This window comes from Etheostoma spectabile, chromosome 4, assembly GCF_008692095.1.
Source record: "Etheostoma spectabile isolate EspeVRDwgs_2016 chromosome 4, UIUC_Espe_1.0, whole genome shotgun sequence".
In the NCBI taxonomy this organism is placed as follows: domain Eukaryota; kingdom Metazoa; phylum Chordata; class Actinopteri; order Perciformes; family Percidae; genus Etheostoma; species Etheostoma spectabile.
Genome location: NC_045736.1, coordinates 10,042,225 through 10,065,423, shown reverse-complemented (window position 1 = coordinate 10,065,423; position 23,199 = coordinate 10,042,225). Strand labels below are relative to the sequence as shown.

The following is a 23,199-nucleotide window of genomic DNA, read 5'->3' as shown; positions in this document are numbered from 1 at the left end:
GTGTCGTGGCCGCCAACGCTTTGGTGAATTTAACTATCACGGCGTTACGCAACGAGACGTGAATCTTCTCTTGACTCCGCCGTTGACTGCGTACAAAACGTAAAATCCAGGCTCATCACATTTGCGCTCTCGTGTTTCGTCAGCGATGCACTATTCAGTGCCTCCCACCCCATACGAGGCATGTCTTCTCCACACCACACCACTCCTGCTTCCTCACATGAATTTACCGCGACGTCGACTCTTCCCAGTGGAGCAAGCTAGACCGTAGTCGGTGTTTGTCCAGCCCACCGCAGCTGTGCCCTCTGCTCCCGAAGGCAGTCCCCGTCATGACCTCCCTTTTCTGCGATTTTGCCGATATTCGCTAAATGGGATTCGTGGCTGGTCCGAGGTTTCCACAGCAACTGGCCATCCGCTTCCATTATTTCTCTAATGAGGACAGCCATAAGGATTTAACACGGTTCCACGCTGCGCGTCTCTGATTTTTGGGCTGAATCTCTAGACGCGTCTAAGGTGAGTCAATTAGAGAGTGTGGCATTTTAATGCGAGAAAATGAGATTTTATTTCATGATTATATCCAGGGTTGTTGCTGTTTATGTCTCATACTGATGTTTTACACACAGTGTCTGATACCACCCCCCTCTCACACTGACTAGTATTTCATTGTTGCACAGGCCATTCAGTCAGTGCTGCTCGCACATTTGGTCAGTGCCACTCAGTCAGTGCCAGGTCTCCGTTGTTGACGATTTACTACACCCCAAGACAAAATCCGCACCGTAGTCCACATGTCATATTTCTGACATTCTCCCGACTCAAAAAAAAAAAAAAAAAGCACAAGAAAAACGCAGTAAATCGACTGCGCACAGAAAATACCAGCCAATAACCATCGAAATTCAAAATGGAGCTGTAACAGCACCTGTTTTGATTCATCAGGCCGCATATGCGCTGTAGGCTATGCGAAGACTACCACAACAGTATTGTCGCCTTTTATCCCTGTTGCCATTCACAAATCCCTGTTCACGTGCCTAATGTGGATCAGTTTGGCAAACACGGACTGTTGATGTTTTTTTTTTGTTTTTTTTTTATTCCCTCCCATAGCAAAGACGTTGTCATCTTGACAGCTGCTTCTCCTGTAGGCAGCTACACTACCCCACCCCTTGTTTCTTTGAAAGCAGCTTTGCTGACAACTGGTGTTTAATCCCGTGGAAATAGAATTTTAATTATGTGGCTAATCTTTTTACAGTCGATATTGCGATTTAGACATATCCCAGCCAATTTCCACAAAACAGTGGAATCAGGTTTCCTATAAACAAATGACTCTTGAATCATGGGAAAGCTCAACATTGCATTTTTAACACTGTAATAATATGCTATGCCTGATAAACACAAGGGTAAATACATAGTGAGCAATAACATTAGAAAACCTAATTGGATTGTTGAATGACTTTCTCTCAAATATTGTTTTACTAGCTGAAAGAGTACATAGCGGGTCAAATACATCATGTTCCCTTGCACAGGGCAGTAGGAGATTGATGTTGGTCTTGGCTAAATATTATTAGAATATTGATGAATCTATTAAGTGTTTTCTCAAATTATCGACTGGTCTATAAACATTATCCAACATTGAAAGATATTTCCAAAGCTCCAGGGTAATCTTCATTTATCTTGTTTTGTCTGGTCAACAATTCAGTGCACAAATATCATTTTGGTTACTAATTGAGTAATTGATCAAAGTGGTTGCTAAATATTTGACGTTGACTAATTGATTAATAACCTAATTGTTGCAGCTCTAGTTGGCTATACATGTCAAACATTCTCTTGTGTTTTTGTTTCTGTCAGAACACATGAAAAGAATATGTCCATACACAGGGAACAAAATATTACCCAACAGGCAGGCTGTTTGCAAATTAGCTGTCTGTCACTAATAAAAGAATTAGAGTTAATAATTTGCTAAAATTGTGGCATCTCTGTGAAAAAAAAACAGCCTTTACGTCCTCTTTACCACCGTTTGCCCTCCTTTATAGAGTGTGCTGTAGCTGTAGCAGCTATTCGTCACATTCAGCCAGAGCCTGCAGTTAAAGATGGACAGAAAACGGAAGTGGGTTTTTATCAGCTGTGTGCCACAATGCCCCCTCTTCCTTCTCCTCTTCTTCTTTTTTGTTTCTCCTGTGTTTGTCACTGAGGAAGAAGGGAGATGAGATTGGACAGCTAGAAAGCAAGGCTTAGACTTTGCAAACTGGTCAGCTTTGCAAAAATCAGCATAGATTCGGGAAAAAGAAAACTGGGAATATCTAATTAAGGCATCCACAGTACTAAAATGGGACAAGACCTGATAGTTATGTGACTGCACTGTCTTTTCTTGGGCCTTCTTTAAATCAACTGCCGCCAGTTCTCTCTCTCTCGCTCTCTCTCTCGCTTACCCAGGCTATATATAGGCATTCTGTGTATTATGTATGTGGACTGCACTGTTTCATGTTATTATCCAACATATAGCAGGATAGGACAGTGATGCTAATGTGCTCATTTCCGTTTGTTTTGATCTTGAGGAACCATCATTGTTCCCCCCTCCCCTGCTGCTACTCCCCAGGGCAAACTGTAATTTTCCCATTCGACTGAAACACTGGCTCAAGCTCCTTCCCTCTCTGCAGCACAGTGGCAACTGTTACCGCCTGTTGTGACTCACTGAAGTTTGTTATGGACAAATGCACTTGAACAGAAATGGATAGCTTGTGTGCTCAGCTTCAGATGGAGAATTACAAATGTGCATGATTAGACGGAGGAAACAAGAGATAGAGTTCAAGTCTTTGTGCAGTTGAAACCTGTGCAAAATTAAATGCAAGTTGTACTGAAAGGCAGCACTTAGAAACACTATGTTCTGCACCAAATTACTGCATTTATAGTATGGAACTTTAGCATCCAAGCTAATTGATCATTCAGATTGGCCTATACAATGAAATTAGAAACAAGCAATTTACGTTCTTCCACAAATAATTGAGCAGATAATTGGAAGGCCTGGAGTAAAGGCATTGTTCCCTGCAGGACAATATTATAGTATATAACTGTAGATCATCAAAGATGTAAAAGATTTCTGAATACAACACTCTAACCTTAATCTCAACTGGAGTCGCTCCTGTCCATACTGGTCCTTAAGAAATTCCTTCTTGACACAACTGCAATGTACAAAATCCACAGTCCTTGTTCTGTGCACAAATGCATTCTTCAGTTTATCTGAAGCCACTATCAGGCTACAGATTGAGTTTAATCATGTCAGTATCTTTCAAAGTTAGTTATTTTCATACCAAATTCCTTCATTGTATCATTGTATCCCTAAACAATGGCTCCTTGTTGAGCTGTGGTGGGGCACAGTATGAAAAAGATGGACTACGAATCTACAGCCAAATTAAAATTTTGACTTGATGATGGCCTTAGATGAGAAGGCAGGTGATCACCAAGGTGATTACAATTCATCCTGTGGGGACCATGTGTCAAGAAATTTCAGTCAAAGCCACAATTGTCAACCTCATGGTGACGCTTGTGGAAAAGTCAGGAGATCACCAATACCAGTCAGATTTATCACCAGGTCACCATGAATGTCTGTACAAAATGGCATGGCAATCCATCCAGTAGTTGTGCTGTGTATTTTGGAAATGGCCCTAATTTTGGCAAAACTCTTGTGAGACTCGCTGCCTGACAACCATAGACCGTTAATATTAATACGGTCTATGCTGACAACCTATCCTAACCTTAACCATTCCAGGTCTATGTCTAACCATCTTGCGAGACTTTCGCAAATCTGGGGGTACCATCAAGAGATGATCAACAACCACCGACGTGTGTGTGTGTGTGTGGTGGGTGTGGTGGTGTGTGTGGTGTGTGTGTGTGTGTGGTGTGTGTGTGGTGTGGTGTGGGTGGTGTGTGGGTGTGTGTGTGTGTGTGGGTGTGTGTGTGTGTGTGTGTGTGTGTGTGTGGTGTGTGGTGTGGGTGTGTGTGTGTGTGTGTGTGGTGGTGTGTGTGTGTGTGTGTGTGTGTGTGTGTGTGTGTGTGTGTGTGTGTGTGTTTTTAACAGACTTGTAAAAATGTGTACCTCCTTAATGAAAGAGTTATATTAAAAGGACAGTGTGGATTTATTTCATTTCCCAGGGCATATTGGAACACATCTACACAAACTTACATCCTGCGTGTGAGCTCTCTTTCTTTTACTTCTTTCCACTTTCCATATAATATTCAGTCCACGTACAGAAACAGTTTAATAGATTTAGTTAGACTCGGTCAACACTGAGAGACAGAGGTTAGTGTTAAATGCACTGCAGAAATTGAAGCGCTCTTGAACTCAATCATGGTTCTGAGGTAAATACCCCTCAGAGAACAGCTTTTGAACGAACCCTCTATTTGCCGTGATGCATATCTAATCCTTCGAAAACTCCTTTCCCTCAGCACAACCAGGCACAACTTTAACACAGTCAGCATGTCTATGGATTTATTGTTCTGTTTTTTCATTATCAAACCATAACTTTATTTTTACACCAAATTTATTCCAGAAGTGCAGCTCATACTGCTTTAAAGTAAGACAAAACCTACTTAGAAATAACACTTTTAACATAAACATTTAATAATAATAATAATAATAATAATAATAATAATAATAATAATAATAATAATAATAATAATAATAATCCTGTAAAGTCAGGTGAAAGGCAATAAGAGTTTCATTTGAAATAAGATTTTAATTTCTGTCCTGGGAAAAGGGAAAAAAGAGCGTTTCTTTCACCCCCCACACCTCATCCACCCACTGCTCAGGTGCCTGTTCTTGTTGCTGTCGCTGGCAGTCGGCGCAGTGTGGTGCAATCTGGTTTTCCCACAATTCTCCGTGCTCCTGTTGAATGAAAAAGCTCACAAGGCACTAAAATCTCTCCTCATCTCCCGTTCCTCACAACTTTTTCTGTCTTTTTATTTATCCTCTTCTTTTATCTTTGTAAGACTTTTAAATATCTTATTTTCTACTTGTTGGTGCTTTTGTCCAGTATGCTTATGTCTTCTTCATATTTCCTTCTCCATTTACATCATTGGAAGTAGTCACATGTTAGCACTTCTTGATAGCAGGGCACTCTGACACCATATTAGGAAAAGATGTCAGGGTCAGCTACAGTGCAAGCTTTGTTGTTTACATTAGTACGCAGTGCATACTGCAGTACATTTAACTTTGTGTATACTGCCTTTATTAATAATATGGAGCACTCACTGCATACTTTAACATTGCAGTATACCATCAATTTGGACACAGATATATCACTAGTATCTCGGTTATTTTACGTAAACAGAAAACTCCACATCAGAAATGTACTTTTAGAACCAACTTATATGATATTTTGCTATTTCATGATTTCATTTTACTCCACTCCTAAAGCATTGTGCTTCTATGGGCTGCGCTGTATTAAGGTGCTCAAGCTTTAGACCATTGGCGACAGGAGTTTAGGCTTGGACAGATTGGCGATCGGAACGTATATCAGCAGTTGAAGGGATGATGGTTTTTTCTAAGCCGATATAGAAGCGATTTTAACTAACTATCGAAATTGAGATAGATGTTTAAAAAATTATCTCTAAGATTTGTTTCTGGTGTAGCGGCAAGTCCACCTGCTGAGCCTTGTTAATCAGCACCAATAAACTCGAAATCCTTAATTACAAACCAGTTTACTGTCTCAGTCACCCGGCCTACCAGGCAAGCATGTGAAGTTGTTGCAGCCAACTTTTTGGTCAGTTTACACTGTAATTCTTTTGGCGTTCCAAAGCAGCTACGCTTAAAAAAGAAAAAGAAAAATACATACAGCATAGGACAATAACACATACTGTATAGTACAAATATGAAAACACATCAACAGCCATGGCAAAGAAACTTGTTTCATGATATGATATCCTCAGATCCAGATCTTAATTGGCAGCATACAGATTTTTGGTTTAGCAACAGGATAAACTGGTGGAAAAAAAGACTTTTTAAGCCTGTTGCATCTAATCAAAGGGACTCTCTTTGAGATCACCAATTACCTTTTAAGTAGCGCTGGATCTTTTAAGACAATGAGTAGCTTTTGCGTCGATTCAAGCATATTTACTACGTGGACTGCTAATTATATCTGTTACATAAGTGCCTTCATTATTCTTTGAAATCTAAGGCTGTGATCAGTTGCAGTCCTGTCTGCCCATTCAGCTTATGTTTTGTCCTTTAAACGTCTGCATCCTCAGTGAGCTGACGTTTGAGGCATCAGCAGCAGCACCCAAAGTCCATTACTGCGATCCATAGTAGTTGGCTAAATCAAGCGGTTTATTCTTCACACAGTTCATAAAGTCCTGTCCACCTCTCCTTCAGTCCTATGGGGCTATCTCTGTGTGACTCAGTGTTGCACCATGGGATATGTTTACCCCCTAGTGCGCCAGATTACATCCTGGCAAGAGTTGAATCAAAGCTTGCATGACCATGCTTGAAATCACTCACGCTTGTGCACATTGTCAGCAGCTTATGCGCCCACACATCTCCACAGTAAGATCCTTCCATAAGTTTGAATTTTCCCATACCTGTGTAATTATGTTAGGCTTGCACATTACACTTATAACACCCACTAAGCCTCAGCTGTCCATGCAGTACACAACAACCACCTACATGTTCTTTTTACAGCCACTTCCACTTCCAGTTCCTTCCTCCTTGTCTGTTAATAACCTTCCTTGTCTTGTCTATCACACTCCCACAACTGTGCAGGGAACACTCACACGGATACATGCATTTGTTAGAAAAAGGATGTGAGACGCAACCGTGGCTGGGTGTTAGTGTGCGATAGAGCCTCGTTTCCCAAGGAACAACTGCACAGACACACGCATGTGCGGTGCATACACTTTGTCTGGAACTGAGAGTGCCTCTATTCACAAAGGAACAAGGCTGTTTCATGTGTGTATGACTGTGTCTGTTTCAGCCGGCCTTAAATAGCCGGTCTCACAGTGAGTCACTCTGCACTCCCTCAAGGGGTGGACTTGGTGTGTGAACACGGCACTCCAACTTTCTGTGGGTGTACTTGACTGTCTGAGCATGTTTGTCTTTGTCTGCACTCATGATGACAGCGCACTCTTGTTGCATTTATCAGACCATAATAGATGTGTTCTGCACCAGGATGGAAGGAGTAGCTGCGTTGTAATTACCTGTAGGAGGTGAAACCTCCTTGTCAACTCACCAGTGTTCGCACTCTCTTCCATTACAGCCACTGCTCCTTTATTTGTTTGCTTATTGATTCAGAACAAATTAAATCAACAGATAGGGATGCCCTTGAATGTATTTGTGTTGGCTGTTTCAAGGTGTCCTGTTCTCAGCGTATTTGCATTAAACGGTTCTAACTGAACCTGGAGCAGCTCCAGGAAAACTCTTTGGTGAGCAAAGATGAATGTGACGCTCACAGCACACACTGCTGAGAGGAATTTTAGTTTGAGAAAGGTGAATCAATAGAAACTGAAACTGAATGAATTGGAGTTTTGAAGATACTGAAACCATAGAATGATGGTTTTCCCTAATGGTTATTTGATTGTTTAATCAATTAAATTATTATTAAAATAGTTGCGGTTATTTTTCTGTCATTAGGCTACTTGTTTAATCATTTCAGTCCTATTTGGGATTTGATAGCGATGACAACCCAGAGGATACCTTTTTTCTATCTCTTGGAACTTAAAGTGCTGCATCCTTACTCATCATTGGCTCTCTTCCCAGGTCTGCACATGGGGGCGGGCAAGAGCAAGCCCAAGGAGCCGGGCCAACGCTCCATGAGCCTGGACGGAACCATCGGCACAGGCTCAGACAGCGGCCACTTCCACCACCTGGGACCTGCCCAGCAGACCCAAACCCCCAACAGGAGCCCTGCCGTTGGGACGGGCAGGCGGGGGCATCAAGGACAACACCAGCTCGCCCCCACAAACACTCCTGAGCTGGCTCTCTTTGGAGGGGTGGACCACACAGGCACCATCACCTCGCCTCAGAGAGGACCTCTCTCAGGTAGGCGACACTTTGAGATAAGGGCTAGGTCTGCAAATATTGCAAAATGTTACTTATTACAGAAAATGCTTCAGTCAAATAACAAATGCTACCAAATAAGATTTTATTCTTGAATTTTATATTTTTAGGTGCCCCAAACTAATTGTAAAGCAGTAAAAAAATGTTAAGGAAAATGGTTATTCACTCTCTTGCCAAGACTTTGATGAGAAGATCGATACCACTGTCACGACAATAAATTCAATTGGCGTAAAGACTGGAAACAGGGGAACAGCTAGCCTGACTTGGTCCAAATATAACAAAATCTGCCTACCAGCACCTCTTAAGTTAAACAATTGCATGTCTAATTTTTTTTAATTCATACAAACTAGAAATGTTTAAACAACATGTGGAAGTTTTTTTCAGTAGTATATGTGCCAGCCAATCTTTTGGCCAGGTACAGCAACTTCCAGGATTGTCTGTTGGTTGCGATCACAAAAAGGTCCTGAAAAAATATGTAAGAACTGATTAACAGTAAGTCATATGTCAACATTAATATATTTTCCCTTTCCCACCATTGGCTGTCAAAGACATTTGAAACCTTCTCTTTGACTTTGAAGCCCGTCGTGCCACACTGTCCAGATTTGACTTGACATTAAACTGTAATGTGTCTAGACTGGCCAGATGGTTCAGTTAATGTTACTCCATCGAGTGTAGGGGTGCTGGTGTATCTGCTGGCTGCCTCCTCCTGTGCGTCTAATGAGCCAATCAATGATTGACTGGAGAGCCCCCAGCTTTAGATCACTGGTTCATTTAAAGGAAGGGGTAGAAAGCTTCTACATAAAATGGAAAGCCAGTCGATATGATGATATGATGGCTTTGTCCTTCACGGATGATCAGCCACAAGCAGTCTGAATATCAATATTTCTCATTATGCCTTTGTAAATTGTTTTATAAGGATATGGAGCAGAGGCAAAATATACTGAAGATTTATAGCTTTACAGTGGATAGAGCACATTATCATCTAGGGCTAGTCCTGTTTTATTGAAGTTAGATTATGGAAGCGAGTGTGAATAGACTCTGATCTTAATGGGAAGTACCATTGTCTTTAATTACATTGTTCCCTAAATCTGTATTTCTGTGTGTGGTTTCTTGCAGGAGGTGTCACTACATTTGTGGCGCTGTATGACTATGAGTCACGGACAGCGTCGGATTTGACCTTTAGGAAAGGCGACAGGCTGCAGATTGTCAATAACACGTAAGAATCAACTGCTTCTCTCTCTCTCTCTGATGCCACAACTTCTCAGAAAGATAAATGAAAAGATTTGTAGTCGCACATGAGGTGACAAATGTGTAAATGAATGAACACAGTCAGAGCTGGTAACTGTGGAGTGATCCAGACAGCCAAGTTTGATCCTCTCCATCTGTTGACTAAAATGGAGCAGAACGGTACTTTACTAATGCATTCTGTTCCTCTCGGGCAACTGTCTTCATCCTTATCTTCTTTATAAAGAGCCAGTCATACTCTACATATCTTTCCTCCACACAGATAACACCCACACCACATGTTTCACTGTTGGACATCAGCACATGTTGAAGTTTGTCCGCACTGTGGTGTGATTTAGATTGAAAGTAGATTTTAGTAGTAGTAAGTGAAATATGATGTGAATTTAAAGTATCTGTAGCATGATTTCTACACAGGTGTTCTTCTTTTCCTGTGAGCTCTTTCCATAACTTCCTGTCATGAGTCTGATCTGCTAATCTTTATCTATAATCTGGCACTACATAGTAGGGCTGAAAATAGATTAATGTTACAGTTCCATTATCTACATTACAAAACAGTATTTGGTGCATGGGATTTTTTATAATTATTTTTAATGCAAATACTGCACTGGGGACTGTCAATTCAGAAATACCACATGAGGATGGGATCTTTCATGGATAGTAAATGGGGGAAATATTTATCCATTCCTCTCCTGTGGAATTATTAAAAATGTTGAATACTGCACTGAAATTGAAAATGGAACTTTAAACTTTAAAAACTGCAGCTTGTGTAACCCCACTGTGTAGTCCCACAGCACATCGGCTCCTCTGCTATCTGTCTGTGCTGTGCTGCTTGCCTTTGCTGTGTCTCCTTGCTGTGTTTTGATGTGTCTGCTGTGTCTGTTATCTCTCCCTCTCTCTTTCTCTATCATGCTTCATGGTTTCTCCTAGGAAAAAGTACAGCTTCAGGTCAGTAATACTTAATGCAATAAAAACAATCTCACACAACCTTTTGTTCACTGTCCCTTGGCTGCCGCGCAGATTTGTCTGTTCAAGATCAAAGCGTAACTGCAATGAATTAGTAAATTGTGAAGCAATTTGGTGCTCTAACTTGCTTGGTAGGTAACATATTGTACACCACTTTTATATATAGCAACATATAACATTTTAAAATGTAAAATGAGGGACTCCGAGTGGGACAAAAGGTTGCATTTGTCTGTCTATTTCCTCATTTAACAATGTGTTTTTCTTTTTCTCACTTCGGGATGAGTTGTGTATTTTTTTTAACTCAATCTTTAGGATTTTCTCTTTGCTTTGTAAAGAACGTATTGGTCGTCAGTCAAACAATGGAAGTTTCAACTTGTATCAGCAGTAGACATTCTCACTAAGGCCTAATCTGAGGACACAATCTCAATCATCCTGTGCTGCAGATACTGTAATATTTAAATGTATTAGTCTGGTGATATTCTATATTTGTCTAATTGGCAACATATCCCATGAAAGACCAGAACCAACAATACATTTACCCAGTTAAGTATTGTCTGTGAAGCCAAAGCCTGATTTTGCTTATTTCTCTGTTCCAGTGCCATATACCTCAATTTCTTGTCATAAAACTACTAAAAACACACCAGTGAGCCAAACTTTCGCACTGGTTGATATGTTCCTGCATTATGATGAATGTTGGCACTGTATTTTATTTTAAGTCAATTCCACGTACACCTTCCTTGATGTGTCTTCAACCGCAGCTGAAAGTAGTCCCTTACAATTGCATAATGTACTCCAGTTTAACATTTACATCTCCAGTTGGAAGCAACAGGTTTGGAGCTGAGAGCCACAGCCAGGTTGCATTGTAGGTTTTGGTCTTTTTATGGCAGTTGTTGACAATACGAAAAATACAGACTAATAATATTCTTATTCTGTTTAAGTGTCCTAAAAATATTGTGTCTCTTAATTGGGAATAAACTAAAAGATCACTAAACCAAGAAATGTTATGGTTGTCTCGGTCAGTTTTCTGTTTATGGTCGACTCACTTTCCCTCGTTCTCTGTCTCTTTCTCTCTCTGTCACAGAGAAGGGGACTGGTGGCTCGCTCGCTCCCTGACGACAGGAGAGAGTGGTTATATCCCCAGCAACTATGTGGCTCCGTCCGACTCCATCCAAGCAGAAGAGTACATTATTCTTCCCTTGTTTCACTCTTGCAGTTTCTTTTCCCACAGATATGACATTTCTTCTTAGTGCGAAGCCTGAATGTAGCTTTATTCTCTATGCTGTACCCTAATAATGCAGAGTATAGACAACATATATTCTAATATACCATGCAGTACAGTCTTCTGGATTTCCAGTCAAAACCTATTTCTGCCTGCCTGCTCTAGGCGCTCAGTAGTAGCTTCTCTCTGATCTTGTTCTCTGTGGCCCACTTTGGCAGGTGGTATTTTGGGAAGATCACTCGGCGCGACTCCGAGAGGCTCCTTTTGAACTTGCAGAACAGGCGAGGAACCTTCTTGGTGAGGGAGAGCGAGACCACTAAAGGTGAGAGAGCAGACACTGCAGAGGCTACAGGAATTATCAAGATGGTTCAATTGGGTCTTCTGCGTTTCTCCATGTCTGCTAATAATGATGTACTAAATCTCTTTTTCCACTGCAACTTTAAGAAATATTTATGGGAAAAAAAACAATTTAAAAGAGACAGAACCTTGTAATTAAGTCATTTGTTAACTTTCACGCATGCCCATGGCTCTATATCTTTGTTTTCCATCGTTCTGTAAAACTCTACAGTCAGAGCTAGTCCTTGTGACGTCAGTTGGCTCTTTAGGGGGTTGTTTTGGAGGAAGTGGGGGAGAAGGGAAAAGAATGGAGTGTGTCTTGTGAATGGATAGGGGTGAATCACTGCTAGAAGTAGGTCAACCTAGGAGGGTGCTGTATTTCCCCCTGGCTAAAAGTCTCTGTTCTGCCAACATACACACACTTAGAGAGCCGAGCATGAAGGCATGAAGAAGGAGGAGACTTGTAAGAAAGGGGGAGGATCAGTGAAAGTAGTATGAGCTCTGACAGGAGGTGTGTTGGCCTCTGGGTGTGTTCTGTATTTGATGTGACATGTGACTTGTGCATGGCAGAAAGGCGTCTTTAAAAGTCTCTGTGTGTTTAGCTATCAGTACTTCTGTGGCTTCTAACTGAATCTCTGTGGTTTGAAGCATCTTATTGTGTTCTTAATGCATCCTGGATTCCTTCACAGCAGTTCTTAAAGCTGTCAATTTGTATAGATCAGTCAGGACGGATGTTAAAACCAGGTCTGAACGGGGCCTGAGGCTCATAGTGGGACACAGATGGTTCATACAGTATGTTGACCAAAATGTAAATCATGTCAGACTAATAATGTCATTAACCCACTTCAAATCCGTAATCAAAGGGAAGGGAAAAACCATCTCAGCTTTTGTTAGTGGTGGATGTGTTCCAACAATTGGTTAAGTCTTGTAGTTTTTGTGTGGAGGCGTTATATTCTGCACAAAATCCTCAGGAAAGAGTTATTTCTTATTTGTAAATGTCATTTTCTGAAAAATGGCTGTACAAATCAAGTCAATAATTATCACTGCTATACTCAGTAAGATCAAATTTTACGTACTAATGGATCATGGTCAAGTTTATTTACAGTATACAGCACATTTCATACAGCCGTAGACTAAGACTTTAAAATAAACAGCAAAACATAAATGAATAGGCAAAGATAACACCTGACAAAAACATATAACTTAAGAACATATAAGAATGTATTACAAAAAAAGGAATAAGATTGTAATGAATTATTATAATAATTACAAACCCCAATTCCAATGAAGTTGGGACATTTTGTAAAACTAAAATAAATAAAAACAGAGGACAAGGATTTGCAAATCAGTGAACACAGTTTGTCTCTACATCTACAAGTTAAAACTCAACTCTGTAATCCGTGTTCTCAGTTAGTGCTTATTTAGTGTTGTTTAAAAAAAGGTGATGTAACACAGTGGTAAACATGCCCCTGTCCCAGCTTTTTTCAACTTGTTGCATGCATCAAATTCAAAATGAGGGAAAGTTTGCATAAAAAACAACAAAGTTTATCAGTTTTAACATTAAATATATCTTGTCTTTATTCAATTGAATATAGATTGAAAAGGACTTTCAAATCATGGTATTCTGTTTTTATTTACATTTTACACAACGCCCCAACTTCATTGGAATTGGGGTTTGTATTATTATAAAAAAGGGAATAGTAATACTGATTGTAAAACAAAAGTTCTTGTTAACCGCACACTTCAGACCTAACTAAAAGCTTGTGAAATACACAACGTTTTTATGTTTTTAGTCTGCTTTTAAAAGAAGACACTGTTGTAGTAGACCTTAGTTCGGGGGGGGGGGCAGAATTCCAGAGACTATGACCATATAGACTGGACAAGGATAGAAAAGCTTAGTTGAATTTCCAGGGGCCATAAAAAGCAGCCATAAGGGACTGGCCCAGCACAGCTGATAGGAAACTCCACAGAGCAGCTGTCAGATGGCCCACATATGCCTGGCTTTATTGTTCTAACCTGTCTCTGTCTGTTGTTTTGTTTTGTCTTGTTCACAGGAGCATATTGCCTGTCAGTGCTGGATTATGATAACACCAAAGGCCTGAATGTTAAACATTACAAGATCAGGAAGCTGGATAGCGGAGGTTTCTACATCACCTCCCGCACCCAGTTCACAAGCCTACAGCAGTTAGTCTTCCACTACCGCAGTGAGTACACGGACACATCTGCTCTCTGATGGGTAACCTCCTACAACTCTGTTGCCCCCAACATGCCCGTCCACTCTCTCTTCTTTTGCCTCTTTCAGAGCACTCTGATGGGCTGTGCCACGCTCTATCAGACGTGTGTCCTGTGTCCAAACCTCAGACCCAGGGACTGGCCAGGGACGCCTGGGAGATTCCCAGAGAGTCCCTTCGCCTCGACCTTAAACTGGGACAGGGCTGCTTTGGAGAGGTCTGGATGGGTAAGAACTATGCACTACAGCTTTTCAGTGGAATTGATTGATTTCCTCTCACGCCATGGCAGAGAACATTGAATATACAAAATATGAGGATCAATTGCTCATCAAGTGTGATGACGAGGTAAAAAACTAGTAAAAGCTATTATAGCTAATTGATTTCTCATTAAAAGAGTACTTTGAAGTTTTGGGAAATATGCTTCCTTGCAGAGTGAGATGAGAAGATTAATACCAGTCTGATATGGAAGAGTGGTATCGATCTTCTTATCTAATTCCCAGCAAGAAAGCAAATACGCTTATTTCCCAAAATGGTAACTGCTCCTTTTAGTCTACACTATATGAGGAGATCTAGCACTTTGTCAAATAAGTAATGCAACAGTGTTCTTTTTTCTGTATTTTCTGACAGGCACATGGAATGGTACAACACGTGTAGCCATTAAGACCCTGAAGCCTGGCACCATGTCTCCAGAGGCCTTTCTTCAGGAAGCACAGGTCATGAAGAAGTTGAGGCATGAGAAGCTGGTCCAGCTGTATGCAGTTGTGTCTGAGGAGCCCATCTACATTGTGACAGAATATATGAGCCAAGGTAATACAGGACTTCAGTACTTTTTGTGGTACTGAAATTCAAATGCTACTGTAGCGTATTGTTTACAGTCACAGTTCAAACTACTGAAAGCTGGCAGGTTTCTATTTCTCAAAATTAGATATAAAAAATAAATAAACTAGTTCATTTGGTTATTATCTATTTCATCCATTGTCTTTAGCACGTGACTCTATGTAGTTTGGCTCATCGTTGAAAGTGCTTAATTGGAAGTCACTCAAATAAAAGTGTCAGCTAGATGACATGTAATGTAATGTGATGTAATCTACACTGTAGTTTGTCTAAACATTTTATAACTTGCACACACAGGCAGCTTACTGGACTTCCTTAAAGGGGAAGCAGGGAAGATGCTTCGTCTGCCTCAACTAGTAGACATGTCTTCTCAGGTAAAATAACTTTCAGTTAAGCCATGATGAAAACTACACATTTGTATCTATAATAAAATCCCGGTCCTCTCTCCAATACTTCATCCAGATTGCAGCAGGCATGGCCTACGTGGAGAGGATGAACTACGTCCACAGAGACCTGCGTGCAGCCAACATCCTGGTGGGAGACAACCTGGTGTGTAAAGTGGCTGACTTTGGCCTGGCAAGACTCATTGAAGACAACGAGTACACTGCCAGACAGGGTGAGTCCACACCTCCTCTTTCCATTTGTATTAACATAAACACAAACAGACATGATGTTGGAACTACAACATTTTACACATACGTAACTGTTTTCTTTCATTTCCCATGGTTGTTTAGGAGCTAAATTCCCAATCAAATGGACGGCACCAGAGGCAGCTCTGTACGGTCGTTTCACCATCAAGTCAGATGTCTGGTCCTTCGGTGTGCTGCTCACAGAACTGGCAACTAAAGGCAGAGTCCCCTATCCAGGTAGAGACTCACAAAATATATTAGCAATTCCCCATTAAAACAAGTGTTTCTTTAACAAGACGTTCTTAAACAAGAATCCCGCTACATTTTGCAAGCAAGTATTCCCTCGATCCTATTTCTCAAATGTGAGGATTTTGTGCTGTTCCTGCTTGTGATAGTAAACTGAATGTCTTTGGGTTTCGGACAAAACTAGCTATTTGTGGAAGTCATCTTCTACTCTGGGACATTGTGATGGTCATTTTTCACTATTTTAGTGACTCATTTTACAGACCAAACATCACAGATTAACCAATTATAAAGATAATCATTAGTTGCAGCCCTACAAACACAACTTTATAATTACTTATATAATATTTTAAGAATTCAAATGAAAGTTATCATGCCATCAAAATGCAACAACAAATATTTTGGAGCTTAAATAATTTCATTATTTATCCTGACTTTATTAAAAATGAGATTTTATTTTGAGGAAGAAGGTCTGTCTGTTCCCTAAATCTAACTTCCTGTTTCCCTGGGCAGGTATGGTTAACCGCGAGGTGCTGGACCAGGTGGAGCGCGGCTACAGGATGCCCTGCCCGGCAGAGTGCCCCAGCTCTTTGCACGAGCTCATGCTCTCCTGCTGGAGGAAGGACCCAGAAGAGAGGCCAACATTTGAGTACCTGCAGGGTTTCCTAGAGGACTACTTCACCTCCACAGAACCGCAGTATCAGCCGGGGGAGAACCTATAGAACCACATACACTGAACCGAACCGAACCCCGGGGGGGAGAACCACAACACAGAACGATCTGCACTAACCGACCTCAGAGGAGCACCTGTGGGAGGATCTGAGCCTGTGAAACTCATCAGGGAGGAACTTGAGATTCTTCTGTGGAGGCAAAACCGAGATAGAAACCTGCAGACGCCCCATCATGTGCCATAAAGAAACTGCTACAGAAGAACCTGAAGAACCTCTTCTTATGCGCTCACTGTTTACTGAAGGTTTGCTTGCAGAAGTGAAGTTAAAGGCTGTAAAAGAAAACTCCTGGTGGACAGACTCTGGCTCTGAATTAATGTTTTACGAGAGGTGCGACTGATGTGGGTGGAATGGAATCAGGATCTACAGACGGAGCGAAGGGAGAAACGAATAGACCTCCTCTAGAAGAGAGAAGGTCAAGGGAGGATACTTCGCCTGGTACCTTTTCCGTCCACAGCAGAGCACTGTCACTGTGGCTCAGTGCCAAAGGAAAGTCTGTCTTTCTTATTGTCCTTTATCTCCCTTCTGCCTCTCACTTCTTTTTCTCTATTTCTGTCTGACTTGCGGTCTCTCTCTCCTGTTTTCTCAAGTGCTGCTTCTTCAAAGTGTCTCCAAATAACTCAGCTCTGGAACTCTACGTTGCCTCTTTGTTTATGTTTACTTTGACAATATGCATTTTTTTGGTTTAAGGTTTTGTTCCAGTGGCAGACAAAAAAGTTCCTGATTTCTCTTAAAGTCTTTTCTGATTATCAATAGGCAAGGTTGTTAGAACCACTATCCTGGTAGTGCCAACAGGCAGGTTCTGTAACTGTAACAATTAAAACGTGAGGCCTTTCTCTCTCGTCTAACCCTCCTTCTCTTTTCTAGCTGTATTTCTTGACATACGCTGAATGGCCACAGCGGCCAGCTGGATCCAACCTCGACCATTCAAAATGACTTTGATGCAGGTAGTGTTTGAACGCTTGTTGTTTTAAGTTACCTTGATTTAACTGGAAAGTTGCATTTAAAATAATCAGCACTGGTATGGTGGCACTAAAAACCCGTTTTGATAGTAGTCAGCTCATTTCCTTAGAGACATAAATGGGGAAACTTTCATCAAACATTCATGTGACCTACTAAGAGGCTCATGGCTACCAAACCAATCATATGTTCAATCACTGTTTAATATTCACCTCCACTCAAAATGGAAAATCCTTGAGTACAAAAGCCCACGTAAATGTGTGGGCCAAACAAATCACACTTCTTTACTGCTGTCCATGTATATAATGTTTTATTGTCGATGGGCTTACTTGGGGGTTTTTAGTTCTCAAACTTTCAATAAGAATCTGCTCCATTTCCCCAGTAAACGCCATGTTGGTGAGTAAACTGGACAGATAAACCTGGTACTGTTTGCTGAAGGATTCAGAAACACTCAACAGCTGTTTTGTCCATAGAAATATGCAACCAGGCGGCCCTAATGAAGCTGTTAAACTCTGATCAGGTAACTAATAAAACTGTGTTTATGACTTACTATAAGAGTTGATTTTAAAACCAGTTAGCATGCTTTTGTGCCGTTCTTCTCTTGATCCTTGGCTGGGTTTGTATTTATGCTGTACTGTACATCAACATGTATTTTTACTTTATTCAAGATTCAGGTGAGGCGAGGGGATCATCCTATAAACAGACTTCTGAACATTTGTGCCATTAACCTCCTTTTTTTATTGTATCTTACCCACTGCTGTCAGTTTTCACTGTCATATTGTACATACCGTAGCTCTTTAGGGTTGGTTTTGTATCATGTAAGCCACAAATGGCAGGTATTTATGTTGGGTGTCACCCATTTCACAGTGGTTTAGTTTATGACGTAGTCCATGCAGCAACAGTAGATTTAAAGCTATAGATTGCTGCCAACAAATACTATGAAACCAGTTATTAAAATATGAGCCATGCAGCAATAAGAAATGGTCCATTCCCTCTTAAACCATGAAATTATTATCCGGCTATAAGGAATCCTGAAGGCCAATTTAATCAATAACGTGGATGATCCTGAAACCACAATGAAATTGGAGTTTGTGTTGTGATTTGAGATGAAAAATGTGGACAAAGATGTAAATAGAATCTTAAACAAATGACTTTGACTATCATGTAATTTTCTTTTTGTATAGTAAGTTGTTTTTCTTTAAAAGCACCTCCATGTTGAGGTTTTTACACACGCACACCTGCTCCCAAAATGTTTTAATTTCAAGACGCTACTGTAAATGGGGCTTAAGGGATGTTTTCTTTTTTTTATTATTGGACTTTTTTCTGAAAAAGACAATTTAAAATTGGGATTGACATAAAGTATATATTTCCGAGAACATCTTATCAGTGCTTTCCTCTTTAAGAATTGGAAATCCCCTGTTTGTTGTAACGCACTGGGACAATGTGGAAGTTGATGGGCTCAGGACAAGTATGAGTAATGCCAATGTCTGATTGGATTTTCTGTGCCATATTAAAGAAGTGTCCTGTTTTTTTTGGTTTTGGTTTTTTATATGTTTTGTTTTTTAATGAATCTATGCAGCTTCAGTCTGGCATTCCTGCAACTTCACGGCCATTTTGTTCTAAATTCAAAAACAACGATCATAAAACAGAAGGTGTGAGCATTTGGTAAGGACTTTTTTTGTTTGTTTATTATGTTACAGGATTGAAATGGGTATTGTGCCACCTTATGTTGATCTTTAAATGTGCAATAAATTATATTTCAAATGTGTTTTGATAAGAGTGTGTGCTGGTGTGTGTGCTATCCTTTGACCTATGAATATCATGCTGTTTGGGCATGACATAGGGACTTTCTGAGAAAGTGACGATTATGCTGCTCCATTATCCAAATGTTAAGAGAAGTGAGCATGTGATGTGAGTGTCATCAGCTCACGATGGCAGAATTTCTGGGACATTTAAAAACAGTTAGGAGAATTTCATGAACTAAATAGTTTAACGAGAAAAGGCAACATTTTTGGAGAAAATGTATGTGCTCGCTGCTGAAAATGTTTTATATATATTAATCTATATATATACTTTTTTTTTTTTTTCAGTCGAAGTGGTAGTAGAAATTTAAAAAAATAAACAAAAAAGCTGAAGTAGCAGTTATAATGTAAGTGCGGAAAGAAGTCCGTACATTTTTTTAATTACAAAGCAATTTGAGTTGCTATATAAATACGTTTTAGGACACAGTTGATGGTATATTTCTTCTGTTTGTTCCTATAATATTTTATTTACAGCAACAGTGCATTAAAAATATACTTGATCAATTCCGTAATTTCTAAGTGAGACACTTTTAATAACAATCTGAGCCTGTCAGTGGTAAAAACAGCACTTTTGGTGGATGGAAATTGACGATGTACATTTGCCGTATAGGGTTACATTACAACCCCGTTCACGGCTGCCAGTTACAGCGTTCTCGCTCAGTACTGGAACAAATTGTTCACATTAGTCACTTAGACACAAATGGGTAAATAGTGTCCAGGTTGAAACCATACTTACATTTCCTTTTAAGCAAAAGATGCGAGTACTTTATCCACCACTGCATGCAGGTTGAGGGTCTGGTTCAGGTTACTTCTGGTCGTGACAGTCTACCCCTGCTTCCCTCCCAACAGCTTAGGTGTTTTTGTCCACATGAGGGCAGTATTTGTCAGGAGTATCAAGGACATTAGTGGAGCAAGAGGACCAGCAGAAGCAGATTGTAACCCACCTCAAATGGTGGCCTCTCGCTAAACAACATTAACCTTTGGTAGTCATTTATAGATGGCGTGATGAAAGAAGGCCAGTGACACATTGTTCACAAATCTCTCTCATGGCACCATAATGTAAATTATATGGAGACGTCTCTGGCACACTGTTCACCTTTTCCTTTGTCGTTTACGTTTTGTCAAGATCCCATGAAACTAACTGCAGCTGTTAATTGATTACAGATGAGCTCCCCTTGTATTGGCTTGAATCAGAGGCCAATCGGCAGCCGACGTTTCCTTAGTAATGAGCAGTTACTCTTTGCTGCAGTTTTCCGCTCTGCTGTGATTAGGATAAAATATATATCAGCTAATAAAGTGCTTAATTTTGTGTGTGTGTGTGTGTGTCTGTGTGTGTGTGTGTAACTAGCTGTTGTTTTTCCCATCTGCTGAACCGCAGCGCAAGCCATTTATCTCAGTTATCCAGACAGTGTCAAAGCTCCATCTGTGAAAACAGTAAACACACTGACTCACACTCTCTAAGTGACTGGCATTGATACCAGAAAAGAGAACACTGCGGATACACACAAAGATATAGTATGTCTGCACACACACACTGGGCTACAGTTACTGTTTGTTTTCATCTCATTACAGTGACAGGAGCATGGCAACCCCGGAGAGAAGCTGGATAATAGTGCTGTTTTTCTTTCTCTCCACTAAGGGTCCAGGTTGCCCGTCTTCTTTAGATCATCCCTGGTGTGTCTGCATCATACAGTTAGGAGTGTACATGAAGATAACAGAGCCCAAGATGATCCATGACAGTGAAAATACGCCTCAGTTTGATTTGATCAAAGTCAATCATCATCAAGTTTTACCCCTCACTACACAATAGTTTACATAGCCACCATAAAGTATCCATAGTTAGATTATTGGCAGAAAAATGAGGACAAAAGTAAGACAAAAAAATCTGAACACTGTTCTAAGAGCTCATTTTTATTTATTGGAGCAACATTTCTATCTCACGGAGATCTTCGTGTCAACTTAACTGATCTTTTGTCCGACATAAACTTCTGGAAGAAATAGACAAAGCAGCTTAGCTGATGGTATCAGTAACAACATTATTCACTTTTAAAACTCTTGCTAGACTATTGACTTTGTGTGCACAAGGGCAGCTTCCAAAAATATAAGATGCTTCTATAAAGAGTCTACATGGTGGGAAGAGGGAATCAGTAACTGCTAAAATATAAACAGTGCTGGAAAGTACCTAAGTAAATTTATTGAAGTAATAAGCTGCTGTAGTACATTTACCTTTGACTGCATAATACTTTCTGAGGGACACTTTTATGTCATACGTAGTTTTAAATATAGAATAGAATAGAATAGAATAGAATGCCTTTATTGTCATTATGCACAAGTACACAGTACCTGTGCAATGAGATTGAAGCAATCCCTAAACATACTGTATATACATAAGACCAGTCTATAAATATGATGCACTGTTATAAATTAAACTTATCCAACAGTGTGTGAAGCTGTTAAAAGGTTTGCTAATACCTTTGTACTTTACTTAAGTCATTTTGAATGCAGAACTTTCTATTTCTACTTCTAACGGATTATGAAAAAGAATAACTAACATCCCAGTCTATTCTTTATGAATGTTTAATTGTAACATCAAATGTTTTTTATAATCCCTATCTTCCCTCTAACTTGTTATATTTGCCTATGCCTCCAAATTGTCCTTCCTCTTCCATTTCCTCTGTCTCTCTGTGCACACTTAGATATTCTGTTTGAATGTAAGACTTACTCCAGGAGCTGGAAACTGACCCACATGTTCTCCATCATCAACTCACTTCAAACACCGGGAAGATCACTCAGCTACGTGTACGAACAATCCATTTACTTTCCTCTGTGCTCGATTACTCTTAATGACTCTCACAGACCCTGAAGGATATACAGTATGCAGAAACCAGAGATCATTCTTGATATCAGAGGATGAACAGGTGTGCAGACACCCCCCCCCCCCAAACTTTAATCAGTCTTCCTTTGTTGTAGAGTGCCGTGCTGTGTTGACAGAGTTGTTTGGAGCCCAAACCTGCATGACTGCTTTACAAGCTACCTGCCAAGTTGCCGCGGGTTATGGAGCTCTTTGTGATATGAAGTTGCACCCTGTAGCTATTATTGATATCAATCGCCTTGGCAGGCAAAATTACTCCTGCGGCTCAGTTCTGACTTGCCAGTGTGAACTGCGTTGGGACAGTTTTGATATGCCTGAAAGCCTGTGGACACACATCTTCAAGAGACCAGAAAATATGTGAAGATATCTCACACACTTTCATTGCCTTTCGTTGGTTTGTTTTGAGACGATTTGGGTCCTGGATGAACAAAAGAAAGTCTCTATTTGTACTAATCTGTTTTGCAGGGTTGCCAGGCAAATTTCTCCTTTTTTTTTCATGCTATTCTTTGCAGCATGTTTGTGGTATCATAGTGTACAGTTGACTGACCTGTATACACATATCACCATGAGCTCCTTTTTTTCCATCATAGACATGCTGTTTATAAGTCGGTCCACCCCTCAAAATATCTCAACAACTATAGAATGCAGTTCGGTGGGCTCGGGATCTCATCGCTGCTTTTTGCGGATTAGGGGGCCTGATGGCTTCATTGCCCAGTGACCTTCAGAGCTCACAGCCAAGTGTGAAGCCGCTGGGATGAGGATCAGCACCTCTAAATCTGAGGCCATTGTTTTCAGCAGGAAATCGATGGAGTGCCTTCTCCAGGTAGGGAATGAGTCCTTACCCCAAGTGAAAGAGTTTAGATACCTTGGGGTCTTGTCTGCGAGTGAGGGGACAATGGAGTGGGAGATTGGTCGGAGAATTAGCGCAGCGGGTGCAGTATTACATTCAATTAATCGTACCGTTGTGACGAAAAGAGAGCTGAGGCCAGAAGGCAAAGCTCTCAATCTACTGGTCAGTTTTCGTTCCTACCCTCACCTATGATCATGGAGGCTGGGTCATGACCAAAAGAACGAGATCCAGGGTACAAGCGGCCAAAATGGG

At 40.6% G+C, this 23,199-nt stretch overlaps 1 protein-coding gene across 2 annotated transcripts; it reads left to right on the top strand.

Moving 5' to 3' along the window:
• Nucleotides 1–19,191, top strand: LOC116687594 (proto-oncogene tyrosine-protein kinase Src; the record flags this gene model as incomplete). Of its 2 annotated transcripts, XM_032513092.1 has the most annotated exon segments (13): nucleotides 1–510; nucleotides 7,736–8,017; nucleotides 9,152–9,251; nucleotides 10,208–10,225; nucleotides 11,325–11,423; nucleotides 11,681–11,784; nucleotides 13,853–14,002; nucleotides 14,101–14,256; nucleotides 14,657–14,836; nucleotides 15,161–15,237; nucleotides 15,326–15,479; nucleotides 15,598–15,729; nucleotides 16,249–19,191. In XM_032513092.1, coding segments are annotated over 12 exon segments (1,653 nt in total). In that variant the 3' UTR covers nucleotides 16,458–19,191.
• Nucleotides 19,192–23,199: the final 4,008 nt, after the last annotated feature.